Source organism: Phyllobates terribilis, unplaced genomic scaffold, assembly GCF_046119375.1.
Source record: "Phyllobates terribilis strain yellow unplaced genomic scaffold, ASM4611937v1 Scaffold_1__5_contigs__length_1240528914, whole genome shotgun sequence".
NCBI classification, from domain to species: Eukaryota; Metazoa; Chordata; class Amphibia; order Anura; family Dendrobatidae; genus Phyllobates; species Phyllobates terribilis.
The window spans coordinates 1,013,568,115-1,013,594,822 of record NW_027362761.1 but is presented as its reverse complement, the minus strand read 5'-3'; the positions used below and the strand labels follow the sequence as shown (position 1 = coordinate 1,013,594,822).

General features: G+C 43.9%; 1 protein-coding gene across 4 annotated transcripts in view; it reads right to left on the bottom strand.

The window, feature by feature from the left end:
* LOC141157210 (probable ATP-dependent RNA helicase DDX60) overlaps positions 1-26,708 on the bottom strand; it is a 1,123,923-nt gene that overhangs the window by 738,891 nt on the left and 358,324 nt on the right. For all 4 annotated transcript variants that reach the window (XM_073644228.1, XM_073644203.1, XM_073644220.1 and 1 more), the window contains one exon: positions 10,368-10,557. In XM_073644228.1, coding sequence (XP_073500329.1) covers positions 10,368-10,557 — 190 coding nt within the window. The remainder of the gene's footprint in view (positions 1-10,367; positions 10,558-26,708) is intronic.

Below are 26,708 nucleotides of genomic sequence, written 5' to 3'. Positions count from 1 at the left end.
CAACGTTGTCCGAGGTATTATGCCACTTTTAAGGACTCACAATAAAACATGCAAAAAACAAAACCAAAATGGATTTTCCTGGTAAATATGTTAAAGAACATCCTTTCCAGGATAATGACTTGTATATGAGGCAAAATAAATAAGCAAAAACAAAAATGCTCCTCCACACCTTGGGCTATGTTCACAAGTAGCGTTTTTGATGCGTCTTTGCACTTTTGCATTGCTTTCAACCAAAACAAATGCATTCACTGGGAAATGTCATTTTAACATTTTACAACCTTATCTGGCCATGTGGTGTGTGACACATCATCAGACACATGCATACAGTGCTGGAAAAGACATGGGAACAGCATGGGGAAGACCCCTGGAAGCATTTCTGACTCCCAGGTCACTGCCTAAGTGTGCCCATCATAAGTGCTCCTTGGCGCATGTGAAGATGCTTCCCGCTATGCACCTGTCGTTGCAGACTTGCAACAATCACCATCCACATCCTTGTCCCAGTGCAGCATTCTGTTGTCCCTACCCCATTCCTTGGAATGCAAGCGCAAGTATGCAGCCAGCCAGCCACCCACCCACAGGCTGCAATACTATACTGCCAAATTTTTGAGAGCTGCTTGCACTTGAAATGTGGCCTTTTAGGCTCGTGGAGGCGGAAGCTGTCCACAACTTCATGGCGGCGGCAGCCGGGTGTCCATACTCGGTCCCAGGCCGCCACTATTTCTCCGCCTTCCACAAGCGCGGTTCCCACAACATTACCCGTGCCCTCCCCAGTGTACTTACTGGGAAGGACCGCCTAACCACAAACACATGGTCAAGTGAATGTGGCCAGAGACGGTACAGAGCCAGTCCACAGCTTGTCGGTGAGTTGTATTTCACCACAGCCATATTTTTTAGCTCGGTAAAAGGACTGACTTTTGGGAAACCATATCTACTCCGGCTGTCATTTGTCCATCACCAGGTTCCGCCCATTTTCATACATGACCCTGCCTGGCTGTATGTTCAGCGGTGAGAGCCACAGATCAGGCTGCTGTGTTACAGCTTTCACCAACTCTGCAGTGGTGGGCGGTTTGTCACCTAAGCATTAAGCATGTTATCTTCAGTACAGCCTGTTGCCGCTTGGCCAAGGCAGTGCTGCAGTTCTTTCAGCTTGTGACTGATGTGGTCTTTCGGAGATAGAGGCCGAACTGGAGGAGGAGGTGCAGGAGCTAAACAATTTGATTACATTGAGGTTACATTGGCGACTCTGGTTTTTATACTAAAGAAAGATCCTATTGTGTATTTTTTTTTTTTTTTACGTTATTTTTTAAGACAAATGCATTTACCGGGAAATGTCCTTTTAACATTTTACAACCTTATCTGGCCATGTGGTATGTGACAGATCATCAGACACATCCTGTTTCATTTATAATGGAGGGACTCTGAAAGTCCCAAACCTATTTTTATAGGGCCATCAGGCGGCCATTACTATTCTTAAAGGGCCAGCAGTCGACCCTCGCTATTGTTAGAGAGCCATCAGCCGTCTATGCTTTGTTGTTCCCATTATTAAGGAGTGGGCCTCCTATACTGTTACTGCGTATGCAGTGACTGCAAGGGCTGCCAAAAATTTGGAGGCACTCTAATGCCTCCTGCAAGAGACGTAGAGGTCAGAGAGCCTCCTAAACATAATGTTCCCATTATTAGGTAGCGGGTCTCCCATAGTGTTTGCCTATGCAGTGAAGCAACGGCTGCCAAAAATTTGGAGGAATTCCAATGCCCCTTGCAAGAGACGTAGAGGTCATAGAGCCTCCTAAACACAATGTCCCCATTATTAGTAAGTGGTCTCCCATAGTGTTTGCCTATGCAGTGAAGCAATGGCTGCCAAAAATTTGGAGGCACTCTATTGCCCCTTGCAAGAGACTTAGAGGTCAGAGAGCCTCCTAAACATAATGTTCCTATTATTAGGAAGTGGGTCTCACATAGTGTTTGCCTATACAGTGAAGCAACGGCTGCCAAAAATTTGGAGGCACTCCAATGCAGCTTGCAAGAGACGTAGAGGTCAGAGAGTCTCCTAAGAACAATGTTCCCATTATTAGGAAGTGGGTCTCCCATAGTGTTTGCCTATACAGTAAAGCAACGGCTACCAAAAATTGGGAGGAATTCCAATGCCCCTTGCAAGAGTCGTAGATATGTGGATATGGTACATATGGTAGTGGTATGGTGGTGGAGGATGAGGATGCGGAGAAGGAGGAGAAGTGCAAATAGACAAAATCAGGAAGCGTATACCCATGTCTGGGTGTGAAGACAGAGGTGCATGGGAATAGTGTTAGACCTTCCCAAAAAAAGACACTGTATTTGAGTTTATGTTATGCTGCTATCATTTGATGGTATTGACCCAATCCAGCCCTTGTTCATTTTTATAAGAGTCAGTCTGTCAGCATTTTCAGTTGACAGGCGAATGCGCCTATCGGTTAAAATTCCACCGGCGGCACTAAAAACCCGCTCTGACAAAACGCTAGAGGCAGGGCAGGCCAGGACCACCAAGGCGTAGAGAGACAGTTCATGCCACGTGTCAAGCTTGGATACTCAATAATTATAAGGCACAGAGGAATCACGGAGGGCGTTGGTATGGTCGGCAAGGTACTCCCTCACCATTTTCCGAAACTTTGCACTCCTTGTGAGAATACCCCCCCGTCTCAGTGCCTGTGCGATGGGAGGGTCTGAGAAAACTGTCCCAGAACTTTGACAGTGTTCCACTGCCTCTGCTGGATTGCATTTGGGTCTCTCTCGCCTGTACTCCTAGGTTGTCCAACGAACTGTGACCTCTGCCGCAAGCGTTTTCAGATGGCAATTTTTTCACTAATTAGGCAACAAGGGCCTTCTTGTACTGCTCCATTTTATTAGGCCTGTCCTGCAAAGGAATAAGAGACATAAAGTTCTCCCTGTAGCGTGGGTCTAGAAGTGTCACCAACCAGTAATGACTGTCACCAAAAATTTTAACAACGCGAGGGTCACGGGAAAGGCAGCGTAACATAAAGTCAGCCATGTGTGCCAGACTGCTAACAGGCAAGACTTCCGTGTCCTCACCAAGAGGACGACTGACCCTGCTTTCCTCTTCATCCTCCTCCTCTTCCTCCTCCTCCCTGTCCTCAGCCAAACCACGCTGAACAGACGGTATGGCAGTTGTGCAGGTAGTACTGTCTATAGCGCAGGAAACTAGCTCCTGTTCTTTCTCCTCCACCTCCTCTTCTTCATTGTTACCCAATCCACGTTGAGATGAGATGAGGCTCGGCTGTGTGTAATCACCCTATATAGTGCCTTGCTCCATCTCATCGTGATCCGCCTGCAATGCATCCTCTTTAATTGAGAGCAGAGAGCGTTTCAGAAGACAGAGAAGTGGGATGGTGACGCTAATTATGGCGTCATTGCGGCTCACCATCTTGGTGGAGTCCTCAAAGTTTTGGAGGATGATACAGATGTCTGACATTCATGTCCACTCCTGAGGTCTAATGTGTGGAGTCTGACCTGAATACCGATGGCCTTGTTGATGCAGGTAGTCAACAACTGCCCTCTTCTGCTCACAAATCCTTCCCAACATCTGCAATGTAGAGTTCCAATGCGTTGGGACATCACACACCAGTCGGTGAGCCGGAAGCGGCAAACGCTGCTGAAGCACGGCAAGAGCGGCGGAAACTGTACCTGATTTTCTAAAATGAGCACAAAGGAGGCGTACTTTGACAAGCAGATCCGACAGATCCGGATAGGTTTTGAAAAACCGCTGAACCACGAGGATAAGCACATGGGCCAGGCATGGTACGTGTGTGAGCTCGCCTCGCCTCAGAGCCGCCACCAGGTTCCAGCCATTGTCACACACGACCATGCCTGGCTGTAGGTTCAGCGGTGTCAGCCACAGATCTGCCTGCTCTTTCAGAGCCGTCCACAACTCTTCAGCGTTGTGTGGTTTGTCACTTAAGCATATTAGCTTCAGCACAGCCTGTTGCCGCTTGGCCGAGGCAGTGATGCAGTGCTTCCAGCCAGTGACTGATGTGGTCATTTCGGAGATGGAGGCTGAAGAGGAGGAGGAGGTGCAGGAGCTGTAGAATCTGGGGCAACCCTGATTGACCCAGGGCCCGCAATCCTCAGCGTCAGGAGGACGTGTTCCATCCCAAGTTCCGACTGGGTCCCGGCTTCCACTATGTTAACCCAATGTGCCGTCAGCGAGATATACCGTCCCTGCCACAAGCACGTGTCCGCGGTTAGGTGGACTTTCCCGGTAACTGCATTGTTGAGGGCATGGCTAATGTTGTGTGCTTGTGCAATGCGGGCCGGCACACTGGGAGAAATAGTGGCAGCTGGGAACCGAGTACCGAGGGATGGCCGCCGCCATGAGGATGCAGAAAGTTTCTGTCTCCACGAGCCTAAAAGGCAACATTTCGAGCGCAAGCATTCGCGAAATGTGTGAATTTAGTAGTGTGGCCTGTGGGGCATTAGCTGCGTATTTGCGCTTGCATTCCAAGGACTGGGATAGGGACAACAGAACGCTGCGCTGGGACAAGGACGTGGATGTGCTTGCTGATGGTGCTAGTTGAGAGTGTTCAACGACAGGTGCAGGGCGGGAAGCATCTTGGCATGCGCCATGGCAGGGGATTGGCGTACACGCACAACAGCGGAACAAGCAGTGGTGTCAACCGCAGATACTGTTGCTGACCCTGGGGTTCGACCCATTTAATCGGGTGCTTTGCTGCCATGTGCCTGATCATGCTGGTGGTGGTCAGGCTGCTAGTTTTACTACCCTGCTGATGCTGGCATGGCAGGAGGTGTAAATGGCCTTTTTGGGGTTATCGGCAGAGTCTTTAAAAAAACAACGAGACTCGGGAAGACCTAACAGTTGTACTGGCATCTTCCATCGTGTTGATGTTACAGGGAACGGTTTCCCACCTTCTGTCTGCGGACACCACACTGCTAGTTCTTGCCTGTTGTGGTGCTACGACTCCCTCTCCCTGTGTGCTGCTGTCCTCGCTCTGCGTGTCACCTTGCCAGGTTGGGTCAGTGACTTCATCGTCCACCACCTCATCTTCCACTTCCGCACCCTGGTTCTCCTCCTGACTTTCTGGCAATTGTGTCTCATCATCATCCACCTCTTGTGACAGTTTCTCACTGTCGCCTTCATGTGACCGTGGGTGCTCAAATATTTGGGCATCGCTACATGTGATCTTCTCTCGCCCTGCTTCAAGTGGACAGGGTGAGAGGCCCAAATCTATAAATGGAAAAGTGAACAGCTCTTCGGAGTGTCCAAGTGTGGGATCAGTTGTCTCCGGGCACTCGGCATGGTGGGAGGAAGGAGGATCAGGGTGAGGAATATGCAGTCCAGACTCACGGCTAGTGAGACTTGACCGTGTGGAAGACAGGGATGTGGTGGTGGCTAAGTGACTGGAAGCATTATCTGCTATCCAACCAATAACCTTTTCACACTCCTCTGTGTTCAATAGTGGTGTTCTGCGGCCCCCTATTAATTGGGACAGGAAGGTCGAGCAAGAAGATGTGGGTGTTGTGGCACAATTTCAGCTTGTCCACAGCCTTGGCCTCATCCTCTGCATGCACCATCATCCCCATCACGTCCACTTCCCCATCCCTTGCCACGCGCCTTCCCCATTTTAAATGGAGGACAATATTTTCCACGTTCACTACAAATGGCTGGATTAGAACCGCAGTGATATGTGATACGTGTGATGGAAAACCACAGTTTTAAATAGCTGGCCTGTAGGTTACTATTTTTCACAGCGACCTGGTGTCAATAACTTTACTGACACACTGCAACATAATTTAAATGGAGGCCTGAAATGCCTGAATTTGGAGCACACTTATATGTGATACGTGTGACGGAAAACCACAGTTTTAAATAGCTGGCCTGTAGGTTACTATTTTTCACAGCGACCTGGTGTCAATAACTTTACTAACACACTGCAACAAAATTTAAATGAAGGCTAGAAATGCCTGAATTTGGAGCACACTTATATGTGACGGAAAACCACAGTTTTAAATAGCTGGCCTGTAGGTTACTATTTTTCACAGCTACCTCGTGTCAATAACTTCACTAACACACTGCAACAAAATTTTAATGGAGGCCAATATTTTCCAAGTTCACTACAATTTCTGGATTTTTATCGCTGTAATATGGAAACAATCTGGCTGTATTCTGCTGTGGCAACAAGCAAATGGAGCAGAAAAACGGTGTTCTCTGGATTGCTTTTTAACCAAATAATCAGGATTAAGATCAAAAAAATAATTATCCCTGGCCCCTGATACCTGAGGCTATTTGTAGAAATATCTGTAACAGAAGCAGCAGACAGAACTGGAATGGAGCCTCTTGTGATGTATTATACACTGCAGTCTGCCACATACACTGCCTGCCTGCCTCTGATATATATATATATATATATATATATATATACAGTACAGACCAAAAGTTTGGACACACCTTCTCATTTAAAGAGTTTTCTGTATTTTCATGACTATGAAAATTGTACATTCACACTGAAGGCATCAAAACTATGAATTAACACATGTGGAATTATATACTTAACAAAAAAGTGTGAAGCAACTGAAAATATGTCCTATATTCTAGGTTCTTCAAAGTAGCCACCTTTTGCTTTGCTGACTGCTTTGCACACTCTTGGCATTCTCTTGATGAGCTTCAAGAGGTAGTCACCGGAAATGGTTTTCACTTCACAGGTGTGCCCTGTCAGGTTTAATAAGTGGGATTTCTTGCCTTATAAATGGGGTTGGGACCATCAGTCGTGTTGTGCAGAAGTCAGGTGGATACACAGCTGATATTCCGTAGTCTGTACTGTATGTTTTGGAATATCTAGACTAACAGGACGTTCAATGGACCCTCTTGCTATATGCATTGCAGTCTGCCACATACACTGCCTGCCTGCCTCATTCCTGCTATCACCACTGATTATATGCAGCTGGATTAGTCCTCAGAAGGACTGTTAGTTCAGATGGATATTATAGATATATGTTGTGGAATACCTATACTAACTCTAAACAAGCAAATCTCTCCCTGATGCAGCAGCACCTCTCCCTACTCTGCCTGATTCTGGGGTAGACTATGACGAGCATGGCGGCACCCAGTCTTATATACACCTGATGATGCAGTGCGGCCAGCCAATCACTGTAATGCCACAACCAACATGGCTACGGCATTACAGTGTGTGGCATGCAATCACTGCATGTTCATTGGCTCTCTAAAGAGTGCCAAACATGCAGGGAGGGGACCCGTGCTCCTGCCCGAGCAACCAGGAAATACTCGTCGAGCGCTGAGCATCTCAAGCAGTGAGATGCTCGGGTGAGTACCGAGCAGTGGCGAGCACGTTCGCTCATTACTATTTACAAACTGTGATACTTGCAAAAGGGGGTGCTACTAGGTACTCACCATGCAGGGTGCCCATACTTTTGCATTGGCCCATTTTCCTTTTTGTAATTTTTAAAATGTAAAAAATGACAATATATATCTTTTGCCTAAAATACAAAGGAAATGTGTAGCCCTTTTAGAGATCATTTCATCTTCAACTTGCTTAACTGTTCACAATAACAGTAATTTTGACCAGGGATGCCCAAACTTTTACATGCCACTGTATATACAGTGGGGAAAATAAGTATTTGATACACTGCCCATTTTGCAAGTTTTCTCACTGACAAAGAATGGAAATAACAGTAATTTTTATCATAGGTACATTTCAACTGTGAGAGACAGAATCTAAAAATGAAAACCAGAAAATTACATTGTATGATTTTTAAATAATTAAATTGCATTTTATTGCATGAAATAAGCATTTGATCACCTACCAACCAGCAAGAATTCTGGCTCTCACAGACCTGTTAGTTTTTCTTTAAGAAGCTCTCCTACTCTGTACTCATTACTTGTATTAATTTCACCTGTTTGAACTTGTTACCTGTTTAAAAGACACCTGTTCAAACACTCAATCAATCACACTCCAACCTCTCCACCATAGCCAAGACCAAAGAGCTGTCTAAGGACACCAGGGACAAAATTGTAGACCTGCACAAGGATGGGATGGGCTACAAGACAATAGGCAAGCAGCTTGGTGAGAAGGCAAAAACTGTTGGCACAATTATTAGAAAATGGAAGAAAAATAAGATGACTTTCAATCTTCCTCGGTCTGGGGCTCCTTGCAATGTATCGACTCGTGGGGTAAGGATGATTTTGAGAAAGGTCAGGAATTAGCCCAGAACTACATGGGAGGACCTGGTCAATGACCTGAAAACAGCTGGGACCACAGTCTAAAACATTATCGTTAGTGACACACTACGCATTCATGGATTAAAATCCTGTAGGGCACGCAAGGTCCCACTGCTCATGCCAACACATGTCCAGGCCCATTTGAAGTTCACTAATGACCATCTGGATGATCCAGAGGAGACATGGGAGATGGTCATGTGGTCAGATGACACCAAAATATAACTTTTTGGTATCAACTCCAGTCGACGTGTTCGAAGGATGAGCATAACCCCAAGAACACCATCCCAACTGTGAAGCATGGTGTTGGAAACATCATACTTTGGGGGTGCGTTTCTGCAAAGGGGACAGGACAACTACACCGTATTGCAGGGAGGATGGACCGAGTTATGAATCACAAGATTTTGGCCAACAACCTCCTACCCTCAGTAAGAGTATTGAAGATGGGTCGTGGCTTGGTCTTCCAGCATGACAATGACCTGAAACAGACAGCCTAGGCAACTAAGGAGTGGCTCTATAAGGAGCATTTCAAGGTCCTGGAGTGGCCTATCTAGTCTCCAGACCTGACCCTAATAGAAAATCTTTGGAGGGAGCTGAAACTCAATGTTGCCCAGTGACAGCCCTGAAACCTGAAAGATCTGGAGAAGATCTATATGCAGCAGTGTGCCAAAATCACTGCTGCTTTGTGTGCAAACTTGGTCAAGAACTACAGGAAAAATCTGACCTCTGTAATTGCAAACAAAGGTTTCTGTACCAAATATTAAGTTCTGTTTTTCTAATGAATCAAATTCTAATTTCATGCAATAAAATGCTAATTAATTATGCAAAAATCATACATAATAAATATATATATGTATTTTTTTTTTAATTTTTCTTTTTCTAACGTCTTCACTTGTGGATTTTTATGGGGGTCCACAGCTGACCCTGCAAACTGAACTCTGTTGTGTATTTATTACAGATTTTGACCACTAATTCTTTTGTATGTGGAAAATTCACAATAAATTACTATCTGTGCAGTTGAAATTAACATGCTGAGGACTGAAACAACTGAGAAAAAGATCAATTTCTAGTCTGAAAATAAAAGCATTGTTTGGATGAGATTAAAGGGATATCAATCACTTGGCTTGGATTGTATTTTGTTGTTGTTATTATTATTAATATTTCTAAGTTACATCTCAATTATATCTTACATCTGAACATCCCCTTGGGGAGAGCTAACATATCAAGGGAATTATTTGTTCACTCTGGTCCCACCAATCTGACATTGGGGCTCCAACTGTTGGTACTGCCACTAATAAACTATTTGAAGTGGCCCACATTGCTTTTTTACCCGCATTTGCCATGTAGCATGCAACATTTAGTAACAGCTGTTCAGTGTATTCCTTTTAAGTGAACAGAAAAATGCTGCAATGTAAAGCAAAGCCACTCTGACTCATATCAATCTGCTATTAATGTTCCTTTAGGACAAAAATAAATAACAAAATAGCGCATGTTACTGAGCTAGCATCATTCCCCACTCTGCACTTATGGCAGGAGCAGAACCCCCAAAAAACTGCCTGCTCTGCAGTAATTGGCTATAATTCTGCTTTACATACTTAATGTCCTCCCACCCCATGCCTTTGCTTGGAGCTCCCTTCTTCCTATCAAGTAATACTCCCCACTTTTCACTCATAATGTCAGAGAAACCAGGTATTCAGGTGTTTACATTCTAGGATTAGCTGACAATATGACTTGTACAGGGGCTTCCTGACTCTCTGGTATTTCAAGATGTTAGAGAAAAGAAGGATAGGGCATAATGGATTTTAACATGACCAATAGGCGATCAGCCACTGACAGAGATGTCTGGTAGAAGTTTATTCCTATTTCTCCATTTAAACAAACATGCATGGATGTCTATCTTTTAGATTTAATTTACAGTGGAATCGGAAGAAACTGACGTTGGGCAAATGAAGGATCAACCAACAGCTTATAAGGCGGATCAGTCCCCAAATTTCACAACATACTGCATACACTATTAAATATACAGTATCTCTTTATGACCCAATTAAACTTGGTCTGCTAGATTTGAAAATCTGTCTGTAAGGATGTACAACACAAAACAAATTTTTACTAGGAACTAGTTACAAACCTTGAAGAAGACAACAACATATCTGGCTCCTTTGTCTGTTAAATTAAACATGAAGCGTTCTACCAAGAAGAAGCAATGTAAACTTTGTCCTTTCTTCAGGGATTCATCAAGAACACAGGATAATAATAATGAATCTCCATCAATAACGAAGACATCAGATTCTGTATAATCATTAAGAAGGCTTGCAAGGCTGAAGGAAGGAAAAAAAACATTTGTAATACACAATAAACAGTGTGTGGGGTTTTCAGTATGTGCATAAGAAACTATAACTTTGCATTCTTTTCATATGGGACCAGCCAACAAGACACAAAACCATTGCAATGAAAAACTATAAAGACCAACTAGCAGTTACACTCAGGGTCAAAAATCCTCACAAGGATGTAACCACAGCAATTCCTCTGGAGCTGAGAATTAGCCTGTACCATGTAATGGACCTATAGGTGCTGCAGAGGAAGCAGTTGCTCAAACATCCTGATGTATGAGGGAGCTTAAAATTGCCTCTTCCATATAAGAAGATATTTTCATGGTTGGAATGTGGTTCGCTCCTACTGGTACTCCTGAAGCATTTTCTCACATTAGCTAATGTTAATATTCAGGAGTCCACCATCAGGACAATACTGAACAACAAGGGTGTGTATGGCAGCATTGCAAGAAGAATACATAGATAGGTTTTGGATTCCCTTTAAGCCTCTCGCTTTGTCTCCTTACGAGCTCATATCTATTGGTGAAGGGTCCTCTACCTCTGAATCATCCTTCGAACTGAAGGAAAAGCGTTCTTGACAACCAGGAAGATGTGATAAAATCCACAATCCAATTGGTGAAGGGTCCTCTACATCTGAATCTTCCTCGACTGTAAAGTAGAAGTTGGGATACTTGTCATCGAATACATAGATCGGTTTTGGCTTCCCTTTAAGCCTCCAGCTTTGTCTCCTTACGAGCTCATATCTATTGGTGAAGGGTCCTCTACCTCTGAATCATCCTTCGAACTGAAGGAAAAGCGATCTTGACAACCACGAAGATGTGATAAAATCCACAATCCAATTGGTGAAGGGTCCTCTACATCTGAATCTTCCTCGTCTGTAAAGTAGAAGTTGGGATACTTGTCATTGAATACATAGATCGGTTTTGGCTTCCCTTTAAGCTTCTCGCTTTGTCTCCTTAAGAGCTCATATCTATTAGTGAAGGGTCCTCTACCTCTGAATCATCCTTGGAAATGAAGGAAAAGTGATCTTGACAACCAAGAAGATGTGATAAAATCCACAATATAATTGGTGAAGGGTCCTCTACATCTGAATCTTCCTCATCTGTAAAGTAGAAGTTGGGATACTTGTCATCGAAAACATAGATCGGTTTTGCTTTCCCTTTAAGCCTCTCGCTTTGTCTCCTTACGAGCTCATATCTATTGGTGAAGGGTCATTCAGTTCGAAGGATGATTCAGAGGTAGAGGACCCTTCAGCAATAGATATGAGCTCGTAAGGAGACAAAGCGAGAGGCTTAAAGGGAAGCCAAAACCGATCTATGTATTCGATGACAAGTATCCCAACTTCTAATTTACAGACGACGAAAATTCAGATGTAGAGGACCCTTCACCAATTGGATTGTGGATTTTATCACATCTTCTTGGTTGTCAAGATCGCTTTTCCTTCAGTTCGAAGGATGATTCAGAGGTAGAGGACCCTTCACCAATAGATATGAGCTCGTAAGGAGACAAAGCGAGAGGCTTAAAGGGAAGCCAAAACCGATCTATGTATTCGATGACAAGTATCCCAACTTCTACTTTACAGACGAGGAAGATTCAGATGTAGAGGACCCTTCACCAATTGGATTGTGGATTTTATCACATCTTCTTGGTTGTCAAGATTGCTTTTCCTTCAGATCGAAAGATGATTTAGAGGTAGAGGACCCTTCACTAATAGATATGAGCTCGTAAGGAGACAAAGCAAGAGGCTTAAAGGGAAACCAAAACCGATCTATGTATTCGACGACAAGTAACCCAACTTCTACTTTACAGACGAGGAAGATTCAGATGTAGAGGACCCTTCACCAATTGGATTATGGATTTTATCACATCTTCTTGGTTGTCAAGATCGCTTTTCCTTTAGTTCGAATGATGATTCAGAGGTAGAGGACTCTTCACCAATAGATATGAGCTCGTAAGGAGACAAAGCGAGAGGCTTAAAGGGAAGCCAAAACCGATCTATGTATTCGATGACAAGTATCCCAACTTCTACTTTACAGACAAGGAAGATTCAGATGTAGAGGACACTTCACTAATTGGATTGTGGATTTTATCACATCTTCTTGGTTGTCAAGATCGCTTTTCCTTTAGTTCGAATGATGATTCAGAGGTAGATGACTCTTCACCAATAGATATGAGCTCGTAAGGAGACAAAGCGAGAGGCTTAAAGGGAAGCCAAAACCGATCTATGTATTCGATGACAAGTATCCCAACTCCTACTTTACAGACGAGGAAGATTCAGATGTAGAGGACCCTTCACCAATTGGATTGTGGATTTTATCACATCTTCTTGGTTGTCAAGATCACTTTTGCTTCAGTTCGAAGGATGATTCAGAGGGAGAGGACCCTTCACCAATAGATATGAGCTCGTAAGGAGACAAAGCGAGAGGCTTAAGGGAAGAAAAACTGATCTATGTATTCGATGACAAGTATCCCAATTTCTACTTCACAGACGAGGAAGATTCAGATGTAGAGGACCCTTCACTAATTGGATTGTGGATTTTATCACATCTTCTTGGTTGTCAAGATCGCTTTTCCTTCAGTTCGAAGGATAATTCAGAGGTAGAGGACCCTTCACCAATAGATATGAGCTCGTAAGGAGACAAAGCGAGAGGCTTAATGGGAAGCCAAAACCGATCTATGTATTCGATGACAAGTATCCCAACTTCTACTTTACAGACGAGGAAGATTCAGATGTAGAGGACCCGTCACCAATAGGATTGTGGATTTTATCACATCTTCGTGGTTGTCAAGATCGCTTTTCCTTCAGTTCGAAGGATGATTCAGAGGTAGAGGACCCTTCACCAATAGATATGAGCTCGTAAGGAGACAAAGCAAGAGGCTTAAAGGGAAAGCAAAACCGATCTATGTATTCGACGACAAGTAACCCAACTTCTACTTTACAGACGAGGAAGATTCAGATGTAGTGGACCCTTCACCAATTGGATTATGGATTTTATCACATCTTCTTGGTTGTCAAGATCGCTTTTCCTTTAGTTCGAATGATGATTCAGAGGTAGAGGACTCTTCACCAATAGATATGAGCTCGTAAGGAGACAAAGCGAGAGGCTTAAAGTGAAGCCAAAACCGATCTATGTATTCGATGACAAGTATCCCAACTTCTATTTTACAGACAAGGAAGATTCAGATGTAGAGGACCCTTCACTAATTGGATTGTGGATTTTATCACATCTTCTTGGTTGTCAAGATCGCTTTTCCTTTAGTTCGAATGATGATTCAGAGGTAGATGACTCTTCATCAATAGATATGAGCTCGTAAGGAGACAAAGCGAGAGGCTTAAAGGAAAGCCAAAACCGATCTATGTATTCGATGACAAGTATCCCAACTCCAACTTTACAGACGAGGAAGATTCAGATGTAGAGGACACTTCACCAATTGGATTGTGGATTTTATCACATCTTCTTGGTTATCAAGATCACTTTTCCTTCAATTCGAAGGATGATTCAGACGTAGAGGACCCTTCACCAATAGATATGAGCTCGTAAGGAGACAAAGCGAGAGGCTTAAAGGGAAGCCAAAACCGATCTATTCGATGACAAGTATCCCAACTTATACTTTACAGACGAGGAAGATTCAGATGTAGAGGACCCTTCACCAATTGGATTGTGGATTTTATCACATCTTCTTGGTTGTCAAGATCGCTTTTTCTTCAGTTCGTAGGATGATTCAGAGGTGGAGGACCCTTCACCAATAGATATGAGCTCGTAAGGAGACAAAGCGACAGATTTAAGTGAAGAAAAACTGATCTATGTATTCGATGACAAGTATCCCAATTTCTACTTCACAGACGAGGAAGATTCAGATGTAGAGGACCCTTCACCAATTGGATTGTGGATTTTATCACATCTTCTTGGTTGTCAAGATCGCTTTTCCTTCAGTTTGAAGGAAGATTCAGAGGTAGAGGACCCTTCACCAATAGATATGAGCTCGTAAGGAGAAAAAGCGAGAGGCTTAATGGGAAGCTAAAACCGATATATGTATTCGATGACAAGTATCCCAATGTCTACTTTACAGACGAGGAAGATTCAGATGTAGAGGACCCTTCACCAATTGGATTGTGGATTTTATCACATCTTCTTGATTTTCAACATCGCATTTCCTTCAGTTCGAATGATGATTCAGAGGTAGAGGACCCTTCACCAATAGATATGAGCTCGTAAGGAGACAAAGCGAGAGGCTTAAAGGGAAGCCAAAACCGATCTATGTATTCGATGACAAGTATCCCAACTTCTACTTTACAGACGAGGAAGATTCAGATGTAGAGGACCCTTCACCAATTGGATTGTGGATTGTATCACATCTTCTTGGTTGTCAAGATCGCTTTTCCTTCAGTTCGAAGGATGATTCAGAGGTAGAGGACCCTTCACCAATAGATATTAGCTCGTAAGGAGACAAACGAGAGGCTTAATGGGAAGCCAAAACCGATTTATGTATTCGATGACAAGTATCCCAACTTCTACTTTACAGACGAGGAAGATTCAGATGTAGAGGACCCTTCACCAATTGGATTGTGGATTTTATCACATCTTCTTGGTTGTCAAGATCGCTTTTCCTTTAGTTCGAATGATGATTCAGAGGTAGAGGACTCTTCACCAATAGATATGAGCTCGTAAGGAGACAAAGCGAGAGGCTTAAAGGAAAGCCAAAACAGATCTATGTATTTGATGACAAGTATCCCAACTTCTACTTTACAGACAAGGAAGATTCAGATGTAGAGGACCCTTCACTAATTGGATTGTGGATTTTATCACATCTTCTTGGTTGTCAAGATCGCTTTTCCTTTAGTTCGAATGATGATTCAGAGGTAGATGACTCTTCACCAATAGATATGAGCTCGTAAGTAGACAAAGAGAGAGGCTTAAAGGGAAGCCAAAACCGATCTATGTATTCGATGACAAGTATCCCAACTCCTACTTTAAAGAAAAGGAAGATTCAGATGTAGAGGACCCTTCACCAATTGGATTGTAGATTTTATCACATCTTCTTGGTTGTCAAGATCGATTTTCCTTCAGTTCGAAGGATGATTCAGACGTAGAGGACCCTTCATAAAATAGATATGAGCTCGTAAGGAGACAAAGCGAGAGGCTTAAAGGGAAGCCAAAACCGATCTATGCATTCGATGACAAGTATTCCAACTTCTACTTTACAGACGAGGAAGATTCAGATGTAGAGGACCCTTCACCAATTGGAATGTGGATTTTATCACATCTTCTTGGTTGTCAAGATCGCTTTTCCTTCAGTTCGAAGGATGATTCAGAGGTAGAGGACCCTTCACTAATAGATATGAGCTTGAATGGAGACAAAGCGAGAGACTTAAAGGGAAGAAAAACTGATCTATGTATTCGATGACAAGTATACCAATTTCTACTTCACAGACGAGGAAGATTCAGATGTAGAGGACCCTTCACCAATTGGATTGTGGATTTTATTACATCTTCTTGGTTGTCAAGATCGCTTTTCCTTTAGTTCGAATGATGATTTAGAGGTAGAGGACTCTTCACCAATAGATATGAGCTCGTAAGGAGACAAAGAGAGAGGCTTAAAGGGAAGAAAAACTGATCTATGTATTCGATGACAAGTATCCCAACTTCTACTTTACAGACGAGGAAGATTCAGAAATAGAGGACCCTTCACAAATTGGATTGTGGATTTTATCACATCTTCTTGGTTGTCAAGATTGCTTTTCCTTCAGTTTGAAAGTTGATGTAGAGGTAGAGGACCCTTCACCAATAGATATGAGCTCGTAAGGAGACAAAGCAAGAGGCTTAAAGGGAAACCAAAACCGATCTATGTATTCGACGACAAGTAACCCAACTTCTACTTTACAGACGAGGAAGATTCAGATGTAGAGGACCCTTCACCAATTGGATTATGGATTCTATCACATCTTCTAGGTTGTCAAGATCGCTTTTCCTTCAGTTCAAAGGAGGATTCAGAGGTAGAGGACCCTTCACCAATAGATATGAGCTCGTAAGGAGGCAAAGCGAGAGGCTTAAAGGGAAGCCAAAACCGATGTATGTATTCGATGACAAGTATCCCAACTTCTACTTTACAGACGAGGAAGATTCAGATGTAGAGGACCCTTCACCAATTGGATTGTGGATTTTATCACATCTTCTTGGTTGTCAAGATCGCTTTTCCTTTAGTTCGAATGATGATTCAGAGGTAGAGGACTCTTCACCAATAGATATGAGCTCGTAAGGTGACAAAGCGAGAGGCTTAAAGGGAAGCCAAAACAGATCTATGTATTTGATGACAAGTATCCCAACTTCTACTTTACAGACAAGGAAGATTCAGATGTAGAGGACCCTTCACTAATTGGATTGTGGATTTTATCACATCTTCTTGGTTGTCAAGATCGCTTTTCCTTTAGTTCGAATGATGATTCAGAGGTAGATGACTCTTCACCAATAGATATGAGCTCGTAAGGAGACAAAGAGAGAGGCTTAAAGGGAAGCCAAAACCGATCTATGTATTCGATGACAAGTATCCCAACTCCTACTTTAAAGAAAAGGAAGATTCAGATGTAGAGGACCCTTCACCAATTGGATTGTGGATTTTATCACATCTTCTTGGTTGTCAAGATCGATTTTCCTTCAGTTCGAAGGATGATTCAGACGTAGAGGACCCTTCACCAATAGATATGAGCTCGTAAGGAGACAAAGCGAGAGGCTTAAAGGGAAGCCAAAACCGATCTATGTATTCGATGACAAGAATTCCAACTTCTACTTTACAGACGAGGAAGATTCAGATGTAGAGGACCCTTCAAAAATTGGATTGTGGATTTTATCACATCTTCTTGGTTGTCAAGATCGCTTTTCCTTCAGTTCGAAGGATGATTCAGAGGTAGAGGACCCTTCTCCAATAGATTTGAGCTCGTAAAGATACAAAGCGAGAGACTTGAAGGGAAGAAAAACTGATCTATGTATTGGATGACAAGTATCCCAATTTCTACTTCACAGACGAGGAAGATTCAGATGTAGAGGACCCTTCACGAATTGGATTGTGGATTTTATCACATCTTCTTTGTTGTCAAGATCGCTTTTCCTTCAGTTCGAAGGATGATTCAGAGGTAGAGGACCCTTCACCAATAGATATTGGCTCGTAAGGAGACAAAGCGAGAGGCTTAATGGGAAGCCAAAACCGATCTATGTATTCGATGACAAGTATCCCAACTTCTACTTTACAGACGAGGAAGATTCAGATGTAGAGGACCCTTCACCAATTGGATTGTGGATTTTATAACATCTTTTTGGTTTTCAGGATCGCTTTTCCTTCAGTTCGAAGAATGATTCAGAGGTAGAGGACCCTTCTCGAATAGATATGAGCTCGTAAGGAGACAAAGCGAGAGGCTTAAAGGGAAGCCAAAACCGATCTATGTATTCGATGACAAGTATCCCAATTTCAACTTTACAGACGAGGAAGATTCAGATGTAGAGGACCCTTCACCAATTGGATTGTGGATTGTATCACATCTTCTTGGTTGTCAAGATCACTTTTCCTTCAGTTTGAAGGATGATTCAGAGGTAGAGGATCCTTCACCAATAGATATGAGCTCGTAAGGAGACAAAGCGAGAGGCTTAAAGGGAAGCCAAAACCGATCTATGTATTCGATGACAAGTATCCCAATTTCTACTTTACAGAAGAGGAAGATTCAGATGTAGAGGACCCTTCAACAATTGGATTGTGGATTTTATCACATCTTCTTGGTTGTCAAAATCACTTTTCCTTCAGTTCGAAGGATGAATCAGAGGTAGAGGACCCTTCACCAATAGATATGAGCTCGTAAGGAGACAAAGCAAGAGGCTTAAAGGGAAGAAAAACTGATCTATGTATTCGTTGACAAGTATCCCAATTTCTACTTTACAGAAGAGGAAGATTCAGATGTAGAGGACCCTTCACCAATTGGATTGTGGATTGTATCACATCTTCTTGGTTGTCAAGATCGCTTTTCCTTCAGTTCGAAGGATGATTCAGAGGAAGAGGACCCTTCACCAATAGATATGAGCTCGTAAGGAGACAAAGCGAGAGGCTTAATGTGAAGCCAAAACAGATTTATGTATTCGATGACAAGTATTCCAACTTCTACTTTACAGACGAGGAAGATTAAGAGGTAGAGGACCCTTCACCAATAGATATGAGCTCGTAAGGACACAAAGCGAGAGGCTTAAAGGGAAGCCAAAACCGATCTATGTATTCGATGACAAGTATCCCAATTTCTACTTTACAGACGAGGAAGATTCAGATGTAGAGGACCCTTCACCAATTGGATTGTGGATTTTATCACATCTTCTTGGTTGTCAAGATCGCTTTTCCTTCAGTTCGAAGGATGATTCAGAGGTAGAGGACCCTTCACCAATAGATATGAGCTCGTAAGGAGACAAAGCGAGAGGCTTAATGGGAAGCCAAAACTGATTTATGTATTCGATGACAAGTATCCCAACTTCTACCTTACAGACGAGGAAGATTAAGAGGTAGAGAACCCTTCACCAATAGATATGAGCTCGAAAGGAGACAAAGCGAGAGGCTTAAAGAGAAGCCAAAACCGATCTATGTATTCGATGACAAGTATCCCAATTTCTACTTTACAGACGAGGAAGATTCATATGTAGAGGACCCTTCACCAATTGGATTGTGGATTTTATCACATCTTCTTGGTTGTCAAGATCGCTTTTCCTTCAGTTCGAAGGATGATTCACAGGTAGAGGACCCTTCACCAATAGATATGAGCTCGTAAGGAGACAAAGCAAGAGGCTTAAAGGGAAGAAAAACTGATCTATGTATTCGATGACAAGTATCCCAATTTCTACTTTACAGACGAGGAAGATTCAGATGTAGAGGACCCTTCACCAATTGGATTGTGGATTTTATCACATCTTCTTGGTTGTCAAGATCGCTTTTCCTTCAGTTCGAAGGATGATTCAGAGGTAGAGGACCCTTCACCAATAAATATGGGCTAGTAAGGAGACAAAGCGAGAGGCTTAATGGGAAGCCAAAACCGATCTATGTATTCGATGACAAGTATCCCAACTTCTACTTTACAGACGAGGAAGATTCAGATGTAGAGGACCCTTCACCAATTGGATTGTGGATTTTATAACATCTTTTTGGTTTTCAGGATCGCTTTTCCTTCAGGTCGAAGGATGATTCAGAGGTAGAGGACCCTTCTCGAATAGATATGAGCTCGTAAGGAGACAAAGCGAGAGGCTTAAAGGGAAGCCAAAACCGATCTATGTATTCGATGACAAGTATCCCAATTTCAACTTTACAGACGAGGAAGATTCAGATGTAGAGGACCCTTCACCAATTGGATTGTGGATTGTATCACATCTTCTTGGTTGTCAAGATCGCTTTTCCTTCAGTTTGAAGGATGATTCAGAGGCAGAGGACCCTTCACCAATAGATATGAGCTCGTAAGGAGACAAAGCGAGAGGCTTAATGGGAAGCCAAAACCGATTTATGTATTCGATGACAAGTATGCCAACTTCTACTTTACAGACGAGGAAGATTAAGAGGTAGAGGACCCTTCACCAATAGATATGAGCTCGTAAGGAGACAAAGCGAGAGGCTTAAAGGGAAGCCAAAACCGATCTATGTATTCGATGACAAGTATCCCAATTTCAACTTTACAGAAGAGGAAGATTCAGATGTAGAGGACCCTTCACCAATTGGATTGTGGATTTTATCACATCTTCTTGGTTTTCAAAATCGCTTTTCCTTCAGTTCGAAGGATGATTCAGAGGTAGAGGACCCTTCACCAATAGATATGGGCTAGTAAGGAGACAAAGCGAGAGGCTTAATGGGAAGCCAAAACCGATCTATGTATTCGATGACAAGTATCCCAACTTCTACTTTACAGACGAGGAAGATTCCGATGTAGAGGACCCTTCACCAATTGGATTGCGGATTTTATAACATCTTTTTGGTTTTCAGGATCGCTTTTCCTTCAGTTCGAAGGATGATTCAGAGGTAGAGGACCCTTCTCGAATAGATATGAGCTCGTAAGGAGACAAAGCGAGAGGCTTAAAGGTAGAGATGAGCGGTGTTCGACTAGAACTGTTCGCCAATCTCAAATTCGAGCTGTTTTGGGCGGTGTTCGAGTTGTTCGACGAACCCGAACGATTTGCAAAAAATTCGGCTGTTCGAGGTTATGTTCGATAACTGTTCGTGCACCAAAAGCGTGTCCTGCATGTCTGGCGCTATTTAGAGCACCAATCATGCAGGGATTGTCTGCCACTCACTGTAATGCCACAGCCATGGTGGTTGTGGCATTACAGTGATTGCCCAAATCGATGGGAACAGTGCCAACAGTGAAACATGAAAAGCCGGCAATTCAGCAGCGGCATACACCTGTACCCGACAATTTAGAACCGAAAGAATAGAGCTTCACACATAGATTAGATAGATATAAACATGTCAGCCACATATATACGAAGTACAGTGAAAGTGCTGCTTACTGTACTTGTCATTTAGCGTAAAGGATTTATCAAAAAAAATAATAGTGTTTTCATGCACCGTCTCTTTAAAAAAGCCGGCCGGCAATTCAGCAGCGGTACCCGACAATTTATAACAGACAGAATAGAGCTTCACACATAGATTAGATAGATAGAAACATGTCAGTCACATATATATGAAGTACAGTGATAGTGTTGGTTACTGTACTTGTCATTTAGTATTAAAATAAAGGATTTATTATTAAAAAAATTGGCGTGGGGTTCCCCTTAATTTTAGGCTCTAGCGGAGGTTAAGCAGACGGCTGGGGCAGATGTTTGAAGCCTGGGAAGGGGGTAATACCCACGGAGCTTCCCAGGCTACTAATATCAGCCCCCAGCTGAATACATAGCCTTTACTAGCTATTAAAATGGGGGACCCCCCCAAAAAAATGACGTGGGGTCCCCCCTAATTTAATAGCTAGCAAAGGCTAGGCAGACAGCTGGGGGCTGATATTAATAGCCCAGGAAGGGAGCCATGAATATTGGCCCCCTCCCAGGCTAGAAACACCAGCCGTCAGCCGCCCCAGAAATGGCGCATTCATAGGATGCGCCAATTCTGGCACTTAGCCTCGCTCTTCCACGCTGCCCTGGTGCGGTGGCAGGGGGTAATAGGGTTGGGGTTGATGTCAGCTTATAATGCCAGCTGACATCAAGCCCAGGTTAGTAATGGAGAGGCGTCTATAAGACACCCCCATTACTAACCCCATAGTCAAAGTTAAAAAAAACACAAACACCCAGAATAAAGTCCTTTAATTGAAATAAAGACACAATCCTTTATTGTTCTAAATTAAACCATACTTACCGTCACGCCCATTCCAGCTGAAGCCAACGATCTCCTGCAATAAAAGAAAAATAATAAAGCAACCTCATCCTTACCTTTCCATGGTTCCCACGACAGCTTCAGCTCTGCTACATCGAGATGACAGGCTGGACCGCAGCAGAACGCTGCCATCCAGCCTCTCATCCCGCAGACACTGAGAAGCGCAGGCTTGCTTGCGCTGCTCAGCGTCTCTCTGTGACGACATCCAGATGAGCCGAGTTCATGTCCAATGAACTCGGCTCACCTCATGCACGTCACTGACAGCGTGGGAAAATTCTCACGCTGAAGCGGTGAGTGCAGGAGAATTCTCCCACGCTGTCAGTGACGTGCATAAGGTGAGCTCATGTCCAATGAACTCAGCTCACCTCCTGCACGTCACTGACAGCGTGGGAGAATTCTCCTGCACTCAGCGCTTCAGCGTGAGAATTCTCCCACGCTGAAGCGCTGAGTGCAGGAGAATTTTCCCACGCTGTCAGTGACGTGCATAAGGTGAGCTCATGTCCAATGAACTCAGCTCACCTCCTGCACGTCACTGACAGCGTGGGAGAATTCTCCTGCACTCAGCGCTTCAGTGTGAGAATTCTCCCACGCTGAAGCGCTGAGTGCAGGAGAATTTTCCCACGCTGTCAGTGACGTGCATGAGGTGAGCCGAGTTCATTGGACATTAACTCGGCTCATCTGGATGCCCTCACAGAGAGACACTGTGGAGCGCAAGCAAGCCTGCGCTTCTCAGTGTCTGCGGGATGACAGGCTGGATGGCAGCGTTCTGCTGCGGTCCAGCCTGTCATCTCGATGTAGCAGAGCTGAAGCTGTCATGGGAACCATGGAAAGGTAAGGATGATGTTGCTTTATTATTTTTCTTTTATTTCAGGAGATCGTTGGCTTCAGCTGGAATGGGCGTGATGGTAAGTATGGTTTAATTTAGAACAATAAAGAATTGTGTGTTTATTTCAATTAAAGGACTTTTTTCTGGGTGTTGTGTTTTTTTTAAATACTTTACTAGAAATTCATGGTGGTCATGTCTAATATTGGCGTGACCCCATGAATTTCGGGCTTAGGGCCAGCTGATAATGCCAAGCTGGCCCTAACCCCTTTATTACCCAGTGAGCCACCGCATCAGGGCCCTGGATGAGTTGGGTACAGCGCCAGAAGATGGCGCTTCTATGAACGCGCCATTTTCCGGGGTGGCTGCGGACTGCAATTTGCAGCGGGGGTGGCCCAGAAAGCTTGGGCCTCCCTGCGCTGCGGATTCCAGCCCCCAGCTGCCTAGTTGTACCGGGCTGGACACAAAAACAGGGCGAAGCCCCACGTCAATTTTCTTTAAATTATTTCATGAAATAATTAAGAAAAAAAGGGCTTCCCTATATTGTTGTGTCCGGCCAGGTACAAATAGGCAGCTGTTGGTTGGGGGCAGCCCGTTCCTGCCTGCTGTACCTGGCTGGACACAAATATAGTGCGAAGCCCCACGTCAATTTTTTTTAAATTATTTCATGAATTTCCTGAAATAATTTAAAAAAATTGAAGTGGGGCTTCGCACTATATTTGTGTCCAGCCAGGTACAGCAGACAGGAACGGGCTGCCCCCATCCACCAGCTGCCTATTTGTACCTGGCCGGACACAACAATATAGGGAAGCCCTTTTTTTCTTAATTATTTCATGAATTTCATGAAATAATTAAAAAAAATTGAAGTGGGGCTTCGCACTATATTTGTGTCCAGCCAGGTACAGCAGGCAGGAACGGGCTGCCCCCATCCACCAGCTGCCTATTTGTACCTGGCCGGACACAACAATATAGGGAAGCCCTTTTTTTCTTAATTATTTCATGAATTTCATGAAATAATTAAAAAAAATTGAAGTGGGGCTTCGCACTATATTTGTGTCCAGCCAGGTACAGCAGGCAGGAACGGGCTGCCCCCAACCACCAGCTGCCTATTTGTACCTGGCCGGACACAACAATATAGGGAAGGCCTTTTTTTCTTAATTATTTCATGAATTTCATGAAATAATTAAAAAAAAAGTACGTGGGGCTTCGCCCTATTTTTGTGTCCAGCCAGGTACAACTAGGCAGCTGGGGGCTGGAATCTGCAGCGCAGGGAGGCCCAAGCTTTCTGGGCCCCCCCCCGCTACAAATTGCAGTCCGCAGCCACCCCGGAAAATGGCGCGTTCATAGAAGCGCCATCTTCTGGCGCTGTACCCAACTCATCCAGGGCCCTGGTGCGGTGGCTCACTGGGTAATAAAGGGGTTAGGGCCAGCTTGGTATTATCAGCTGGCCCCAAGCCCAAAATTCATGGGGTCACGCCAGTATTAGACATGACCGCCATGAATTTCTAGTAAAGTATTTAAAAAAAACACAACACCCAGAATAAAGTCCTTTAATTGAAATAAAGACACAATTCTTTATTGTTCTAAATTAAACCATACTTACCATCACACCCATTCCAGCTGAAGCCAACGATCTCCTGCAATAAAAGAAAAATAATAAACCAACCTCATCCTTACCTTTCCATGGTTCCCACGACAGCTTCAGCTCTGCTACATCGAGATGACTGGCTGGACCGCAGCAGAACGCTGCCATCCAGTCTGTCATCCCGCAGACACTGAGAAGCGCAGGCATGCTTGCGCTCCTCACTGTCTCGCTGTGACGGCATCCAGATGAGCCGAGGTCATGTCCAATGAACTCGGCTCACCTCATGCACGTCACTGACAGCGTGGGAAAATTCTCACGCTGAAGTGCTGAGTGCAGGAGAATTCTCCCACGCTGTCAGTGATGTGCATGAGGTGAGCTCATGTCCAATGAACTCAGCTCACCTCCTGCACGTCACTGACAGCGTGGGAAAATTCTCCTGCAATCAGCGCTTCAGCGTGAGAATTTTCCCACGCTGTCAGTGACGTGCATGAGGTGAGCCGAGTTCATTGGACATGAACTCGGCTCATCTGGATGTCGTCACAGAGAGACGCTGAGCAGCGCAAGCAAGCCTGCGCTTCTCAGTGTCTGCGGGATGACAGGCTGGATGGCAGCGTTCTGCTGCGGTCCAGCCTGTCATCTCGATGTAGCAGAGCTGAAGCTGTCGTGGGAACCATGGAAAGGTAAGGATGAGGTTGCTTTATTATTTTTCTTTTATTGCAGGAGATCGTTGGCTTCAGCTGGAATGGGCGTGATGGTAAGTATGGTTTAATTTAGAACAATAAAGGATTGTGTCTTTATTTCAATTAAAGGACTTTATTCTGGGTGTTTGTGTTTTTTTTAACTTTGACTATGGGGTTAGTAATGGGGGTGTCTTATAGACGCCTCTCCATTACTAACCTGGGCTTGATGTCAGCTGGCATTATAAGCTGACATCAACCCCAACCCTATTACCCCCTGCCACCGCACCAGGGCAGCGTGGAAGAGCGAGGCTAAGTGCCAGAATTGGCGCATCCTATGAATGCGCCATTTCTGGGGCGGCTGACGGCTGGTGTTTCTAGCCTGGGAGGGGGCCAATATTCATGGCTCCCTTCCTGTGCTATTAATATCAGCCCCCAACTGTCTGCCTAGCCTTTGCTAGCTATTAAATTAGGGGGGACCCCACGTCATTTTTTTTGGGGGGTCCCCCATTTTAATAGCTAGTAAAGGCTATGTATTCAGCTGGGGGCTGATATTAGTAGCCTGGGAAGCTCCGTGGGTATTACCCCCTTCCCAGGCTTCAAACATCTGCCCCAGCCGTCTGCTTAACCTCCGCTAGAGCCTAAAATTAAGGGGAACCCCACGCCAATTTTTTTAATAATAAATCCTTTATTTTAATACTAAATGACAAGTACAGTAACCAACACTATCACTCTACTTCATATATATGTGACTGACATGTTTCTATCTATCTAATCTATGTGTGATGCTCTATCTTTCTGTTCTAAATTGTCGGGTACCGCTGCTGAATTGCCGGCCGGCTTTTTTAAAGAGACAGTGCATGTAAACACTATTATTTTTTTAAATAAATCCTTTACACTAAATGACAAGTATAGTAAGCAACACTATCACTGTACTTATTATATATGTGACTGACATGTTTCTATCTATCTAATCTATGTGTGAAGCTCTATTCTTTCTGTTCTAAATTGTCGGGTACAGATGCTGAATTGCCGGCCGGCTTTTTTAAAGAGACGGTGCATGAAAACACTAATATTTTTTTTAATAAATCCTTTACACTAAATGACAAGTGCAGTAACCAACAATGTCACTGTGCTTCTTATATGTGTGACTGACATGTTTCTATCTATCTAATCTATGTGTGATGCTCTATTCCTTCTTGTCTAAATTGTCGGGTACCGGTGTATGCCGCTGCTGAATTTGCCGGCCGGCTTTTTTAAAGAGAGTGTCTTCTGAGCAGTTTGTCAGCTTTTGGACACCTTTGCAGGTGTTTTCTATGTGTTTCTATGTGTTTTTGTTTGCCTGCCATTGGTTTTAACGGTGTTCGACGGTGTTCTAAGGTGTTCGACGAACAGTTCGACGAACAGTTCCTCGAACATCCCGGTGTTCGACGAACCGAACCCGAACACTACGGGGGTGGCTCAACACTACTTAAAAGGAAGCCAAAACCGATCCATGTATTCGATGACAAGTATCCCAATTTCAACTTTACAGACGAGGAAGATTCAGATGTAGAGGACCCTTCACCAATTGGATTGTGGATTGTATCACATCTTCTTGGTTGTCAAGATCGCTTTTCCTTCAGTTCGAAGGATGATTCAGAGGTAGAGGACCCTTCACCAATAGATATGAGCTTGTAAGGAG